This window comes from Corvus brachyrhynchos, unplaced genomic scaffold (genome assembly GCF_000691975.1).
Source record: "Corvus brachyrhynchos isolate BGI_N302 unplaced genomic scaffold, ASM69197v1 scaffold338, whole genome shotgun sequence".
Classification (NCBI taxonomy): domain Eukaryota; kingdom Metazoa; phylum Chordata; class Aves; order Passeriformes; family Corvidae; genus Corvus; species Corvus brachyrhynchos.
Genome location: NW_008239334.1, coordinates 872,403 through 878,960, shown reverse-complemented (window position 1 = coordinate 878,960; position 6,558 = coordinate 872,403). Strand labels below are relative to the sequence as shown.

The 6,558-nt window shown below is 47.6% G+C and overlaps 2 protein-coding genes across 4 annotated transcripts in view; both read right to left on the bottom strand.

Annotated features, from left to right (window-relative positions):
* LOC108448398 (transmembrane protein C1orf162 homolog) overlaps positions 1-3,280 on the bottom strand; it is a 3,930-nt gene extending 650 nt beyond the window's left edge. The window contains exons 1-5 of one of the 3 annotated variants that reach the window (XM_017741141.1): positions 2,524-3,280; positions 1,744-1,806; positions 1,331-1,442; positions 930-1,021; positions 420-499 (exon numbers count right to left, since the gene is read on the bottom strand). In XM_017741141.1, coding sequence (XP_017596630.1) covers positions 420-499; positions 930-1,021; positions 1,331-1,442; positions 1,744-1,774 — 315 coding nt within the window. In that variant the 5' untranslated portion in view covers positions 1,775-1,806; positions 2,524-3,280. Of the gene's footprint in view, positions 1-419; positions 500-929; positions 1,022-1,330; positions 1,443-1,743 lie in introns of all 3 variants that reach the window. The other 2 variants (XM_017741143.1, XM_017741142.1) reach the window with 2 other exon arrangements.
* Positions 3,281-3,561: 281 nt separating this feature from the next.
* On the bottom strand, positions 3,562-6,514 carry ATP5F1 (ATP synthase, H+ transporting, mitochondrial Fo complex subunit B1). The gene is made up of 6 exons (XM_008638991.2): positions 6,415-6,514; positions 5,643-5,788; positions 4,988-5,151; positions 4,372-4,497; positions 4,060-4,239; positions 3,562-3,718 (listed from the first exon to the last, which is right to left on the bottom strand). The coding sequence occupies exons 3-6, from the start codon at positions 5,141-5,143 to the stop codon at positions 3,647-3,649; spliced, it is 534 nt and encodes a 177-aa protein (XP_008637213.2). The 5' UTR covers positions 5,144-5,151; positions 5,643-5,788; positions 6,415-6,514; the 3' UTR covers positions 3,562-3,646.
* Positions 6,515-6,558: the final 44 nt, after the last annotated feature.

The following is a 6,558-nucleotide window of genomic DNA, read 5'->3' as shown; positions in this document are numbered from 1 at the left end:
GAAACAGTGCACAAGCACTGCAGGTCAGAAGGAATTTCCCACTTTTAACTTGTCCTCAACACCACACACCATAAACAGCCTGTCCCTGCATGCAGGAAATTGGTAAATGCTGATTCATCCCACTGGCCAGTCTGGCTCGGAGTTCTGGGTCAAGTCTCCTTTAGGAGCTTCCAAAGAATTAATATCACAGAGGAAAATGGCAGAAATGCTTCCTCTTTAAAAATATTTCTCCTACCCCGCCTAGTCTGTGGTTTAGTTAAGCCCCAGAAACCCTGAAGTTCCTTGTCAAAAGAACTGCTGAGTAACAGTCGAGTCTCAAAGGCAACTCTTCTCCCTCCCACCCCAATGAATATTTACCCCACTGTCCATAATGTGAAATATCTGCATAAAGTGTTAGAAATAACAGTTGTGACGTTTACCTGGGGGCTCCTGGCACAGTCCTCGGCTGCCATCTGGGAGAAAACTTCCTCTTGTAAATTTTGGTGGGGTCTTTTACAAGCTGGGAAGGAAAGGGATCCCAGTCTCAGCTGTTTGCACTGTGCTTGGAGACAGCAATGCAAGGGAGGCTGGAGAGGGGGTGACAGAGAGGTGATGTGCAAACTCTGTCACGGACCTGCACAGCGAAGTGGCAGCTGGGCTGCCCAGTCCCTGCACACCTCTTGGAAGTGGCCAGGGTGAAAGGCACTGAGGAATTCAGTGCGGCCAGGATTAGGATGAGAAAAGCCCGCAACCAACAAAAGCCTCCACAGCTCATCAGTGGCAAAGTTAATTCCTGAAAACAACCCCTGGGGTGATTCACGAGGAGTTACTGCCAGGGACGAGCTGTTCATCAATAGAGTTATTCAAGGCAGACGTTATTTGTGCCACTTTCTAAGTACCTTCTGCAGTCACCACCACTCTGCTGTTATGCCCTCAACTGTGCCACTTACTTTTCCTGAAGAGGGAGATGATTGCAAAAACCAGGACAGTCAGGAGGATGCCAGAGAGGAAGGCCAGTGCCATGAACAGTATTTCATGGCTGCTGATACACAGAAAATCCTGTCAGAATTCCCAGTTATGACAGAGGGGTTGAAGCATCAGTAGTGCTCAAATTCACCAAACTTTATGGAGTGTAACACGTTTATCCCAAGCCCCATGAGATCAACAGGTGTATATCTGCATTGAGCATCTCTAGGAATCACCCACCCAGTTCACAGACTAGGAAATTCTAACTGAATTTTAAACCCTCAAGATGTTAAATATGTGCTATATGACCCTTCCCTTGCAGGAAGAAGCTGCAGTCTCAGGAAACTCTGGGTTTGAAGTCAGAAAATAAAGGCGGAACATTTACGTGTTAATCCAGCATCTGACTTCTGCAGCTCTGAGATCATCTGCAGGGGTGTGGGCAGTGGTGTGGATGGTGGTAGGGACAGTGGTAGTAGTGGAAATGGGTTCTGGTGCAACTGCAACAGAAAAAAAAAAATCACAGACTTGTTTTAAAATATGCAACATTCTCCAGTAGTACTGCAAGCAACTAGACCCACATGGAGACGTGTGTCTGTAGAGGTCTGTCTGAAAGCAGAACCACCAGACAGGAAAATTCAGCTGTTCAGACAATGACTGTGCTGGGCAGCCTCTGGCAGCCATGCAGTTCTTCCCCAAACACCCCCGGCTGCTGAGCCTCCCCCACAGCAGCCCCTGCGTCAGGACATCACCTCAGTCAGGAATGTTGCAGCTAAGGAAATTCCTTACAAAATAAAATACCTGGAGCCGGTTTGGAGGAAGAGCCTCCCATTCTCCCAGAGCATTAACTGACAGGAAGAGAAACTGAAAGAAAGGGAGAAGAGTTTTATATTTATATACAAATGCACATGAGCAAAACAAACCTCTCACCCTCTTCGAACTCAAGAGACTTGATTTAGTTTTTATCCATTTCTTGGAAATTTTATGAAAGTGGCACAAAGCCACTCAAACCTGGCAGTTCCTCAGCATCAACCCCTTCCCAGTGTCTTGTTCCTGCCCACACGAGTTCACTGCTCCTTGGTGGGCATGGTGCCTTCTCCACCCAAAGAATGGAGGATATTTAATAACTAAAAGGACCTACAGGATTATTTTTTGCAGCAGCTAAAACCATATGAACATTTTCATAATCAGCAGCAGCTTTGAAAAGTTCCTCCCTTGATGTTTTTGTTTAAGTTAAATTGACTTTCCCACCAAACCAGGAACAGTAACTTTCTTCTCAAATTTGGGGGTGGAACCTTAAAGATAGGGATTCTTAAAGATATTCTACTACAAAATCCCTACACTGGCATTTCTCACCACGTGCTCTGCAAACTTCATGTAGTGAATAATATGAAAATATTACAATAACATGAAAATAAACACCCTGTTCTCTGCTGCTGCCACTTTTCCTACTGTATCCCATTGTTGCCCACATTCCAGAGGAGTCAAACCATGAAACCTCCCAGTTTCCCACACCAAACCTCATGGGGTGCTGTGTTTGCAATAATAAAAGAAACAAGAAATGATACAGCTCTTTCTTACCTCCCACCATGAAGCGCTGCTGGAAAACTCCCCAAGCGTCAGCACACCAGTTCAACCACTTGCTTTGTGAGAAGAATCTGTCACACCAGTTAACAGCTCAAATGTCAATCAGATGTGAGCTTACACAATTGTGGAAGTTGAGTAACTTCACTTTTCATTTAAATTGACAAAAAACAGGAAACCATGAAAGACACCTGCATTCTCTGGAACTGTTAATCTAAATAAAGTAAGGCAGCTTCAGCTTAGGTTGGCTTGAAGTAAGGTTCTTACCTCTAAAGAACACCACTTTGGTGAACTGATGCACTGAAAAGTGTAGAAAACCGTGTTTCTTATAATCCCACTGAGAAACGGGATTGCAGGCACCCCCCAGTCTGCCCACCTGGGTTTATGGACTGGGTAAATCACATCCCAGCACATGGGACGAGTTTATTCATGTGTGTGCTTTGCTGGGATTTTTGAGTTTTAACGAATTCCTTCAGGGAAAAGCTCCCTACAAAAAGGAAATGAAGAGATGAAAAACCCCCTCAACAAACTTACCCATTTATTTCCCTGTTTTAACCTGACTACTGACAAAGTCAGCTGAGGCCAAGTTTTTCAGGAGCTTTTGACACATTTTCTGCCAGATCACTCTTCTCCCAGAACCCAAACACTCAACACTACACAAGGCTTTATGGTGAAAGGGGGTTTCCAGCTCCTCTAGGAAACAAGGACATTCACTCAGAGCCCCTCCAAGCACGGGGCCAGGTGAACGGGAGCACAAATCATCCTGACTTTAGAACATGTGTACAAGGGCAGCAGGTATCTGCGGTTGTTACCACACAGAATTCTAGCACACAGATCAGTTTTAGCACCAGATTTTTTCCCTGTGAAGTTCTGTGTCTCTGAAAGTGTTCAAGACCAAACAAGGAATCCAACACGATCTCACACACTGTGGTTTCAACTCATCCCCCACCACAAACCAGCTGTAGTGGTTGGTGTGACCATCCAGCGACTTCAAACACAAACAGGCAGGGACTGCCACTAGTGAAAGACAGCAAAGGAGTTTTTTTGTCTGTTTAATGATATTTAGAGTCATACAGTTTCCAACAGTAGGTATTGGAACATGTCAGTGGGCTCAGACTGCTCACACGGCTGCGTGGGTGCTCTTGGACAGTGCCTTCAGGTCCAGGATGCACTTGGCAATGCTCTCCTTCTGCTGCAAGAGACAAGAAACAGCCTTCAGAGGACATTTCAACAAGCAAAAGAGACATTTAAGTGCATTTTAGATAAACCTTTTTAGACCTGTAAGTTACTGATTAAGAGGGATGCAATTATAGCTCATGAAGTCAGAGATTCACATCCAGTAAAGCACAGATGCGTGGAATCCCAGAAGGTTTGGGTTGGAAGGGATCTCAAAGCTCATCCAGTCCGACCCCCAGCCATGGGCACGGACACCTCCCACTATCCCAGGTTACCCAGCACCTCCTGAGCCAGGAGCCCCAAACAGCAAATCTTTGTGCAGGCTAAAATGTGAAGCAGGTAAAACCCAGCAAGTACCTGCTGAGGTGTGATGCTCTGAACAACGTTCTTCTCCACCCACTGGATCATGTGGTCCTGCTCTTTCTGCCGCTTCAGGGTCTGCATGGCCACCTGGTAGTCCAGCCTCTTCTTCACCTCGTTGTACACCATCAGTAACCGCTCCCGGTAGTTGGCTTCCAGCAGCATTGCAATGTTGTTCTGCACACAGAGCAGGAAACAAGAACTTCATGTCTGGCAGGAACACCAAGCAGCAGCAGAACATGTCAGAAGTCCCAGGACCCCAGCAGGGCAGGCTACCCTGGGGCTGAGCAGCAGCGCTGCCCCACTCACCCGCTTGGCATCAAAGAGGTAACTGCGGCCTTCGACCCTCCACTGCTCCTTCTTCTCCTCCTCGATGGCCGTCTGCAGGGTCTGGATGGCCTCGTTCTTCACGGCTAAAGCTGTGGCCACTTTCTCCTGAAAGACACAAAGAACTCCACGCTTCAGAATCACAGTCAGGTGCAAGGAAAACAAGCGATCCACAATTAATCCTGGAATGTCGCATTAAGCTGTGAGCAATGTCTGTGAACTGCCCTGTGCCAGGGCTAAGCTGTGGCAAGAGAGGAGAATGAGGGTTCACAATCAATCATGGAATCCCAGACTGGTTTGGGTTGGAAGGACATTAAAGCCCATCCAGTGCCACCCCTGCCACGGGCAGGGACACCTCCCACTGTCCCAGGCTGCTCCAAGCCCCAATGTCCAGCCTGGCCTTGGGCACTGCCAGGGATCCAGGGGCAGCCACAGCTGCTCTGGGCAGCCTCTGCCAGGGCCTGCCCACCCTCCCAGGGAACAATTCTTTCCCAACATCCCATCTAACCCTGCTCTCTGCCACTTTCAAGCCATTTGTACTTTAACAAAACCATCCCTTACTAACAACTACACAGTCAAATTACAGTTTCTTCGTTACCTCGTTAAGTTTGTCAGCAAAAGCAGCGACATCAGGCCCAAACTTCTTGATGCCATAAACGATGACTGTCAATATGCAGATAGCTGCTACTGTCTCGTGGTTAATGACGTAGATCTCCTTGGAAAGAAGGTAAAGCAGGAGACCAGTGCCCAACATGTAGGGCCCTACAGAAAGAATAAAGCGGCATTATTTGTAAAAAGCATAAAGAGGCTCAATAAACTCGAATACCTAAGAGGGAGCTACTCTAAAGGCTCACAAGATCGGGAAGAAGTGTTCTGTTTCACCAGGACGAAAAGCAGAGTCACAACTCCACCTGGGAAAGGTGCCACAAGGAATCTCACCAGAAATGGAAGCAGCTTGTACCTGACATAGGACTTGCTGCTTCTGCTCATTCAGAAACATGCAGAATTCCCTGTTTGAATGTTTTAAGGACCAAGAGGCAACTAAATCTTCCTATAAAATCAATTATATAAATTAATGGAATTCTTTCAACCATTAGGTGTCTAACTTTAGAGCCAGGAGTCCTGGATTGGCTTGTTCTTCACAACCTGCACATGCAAAATACTAATTTTCCCTAATATTTTACCTTTTCAGCAGCCAACTGGTGGACAAAACCACCTAAGCATAGCTAAAAATCGTAAGAGTCTGTATTAACCTGTAACTCCTGTTTTAGGATAGAGAAACTGGAAAAACTCCTCAGGGATCAAACCATGACGAACTTCTCCTCCCTTCTCAGGCAGAGGCGGCACAGGAGCCAAACTCTGCTGAGTTGTGTGCAGTGGTCTTGTGGTGTGCAACACCCTGTGGACAAGGAGAATGCTTCAGTTATGATTCTTATTAAAAAAAATAAACCCAAACCACCCTTAGACGAGGCTCAAGCACATTTCCAATTAAATAAGTAGGTAACAGGTGCCCAGAGAAGCTGTGGCAGGCCAGGTTGGACCTGCTCAAGTGGAAGGTGTCCCTGGCCACGGCGGGCGGTGGAACTGGATGAGCTTTAAGGTCCCTTCCGACCCAAACCATCCCCTGATTCGAAAAAGGTGGCATTTATTAGACACACCTCCTTTCGGAAGTGGGTGGGACTAAATAACCTCCAGAAGTTCCTCCCCACCGTCCCTATTTTATACTCCTACAACACGAATGAGGAAAGTAAGAGACAAAACCCTAGAATAACGCTGTTTAAGCACGAATCCCGGCCGGTTTCCGAGGGGTTCCCGCAGTACTCACCCCACGGCGACGGGTGGCATTTATTAGACACACCTCCTTTCGGAAGTGGGTGGGACTAAATAACCTCCAGAAGTTCCTCCCCACCGTCCCTATTTTATACTCCTACAACACGAATGAGGAAAGTAAGAGACAAAACCCTAGAATAACGCTGTTTAAGCACGAATCCCGGCCGGTTTCCGAGGGGTTCCCGCAGTACTCACCCCACGGCGACGGGCGGCGGCAGCGCCCTCAGCGCGGCGGGGGCTGAGAGGACAAGAGAGCAGAGAGCGCGTCAGGGCAGAGCTCGGCCAACACCCCCCGCCAGCCACCCCGCTCCCCCCCCGAGAAGCGCTGCTCCCCGCGGC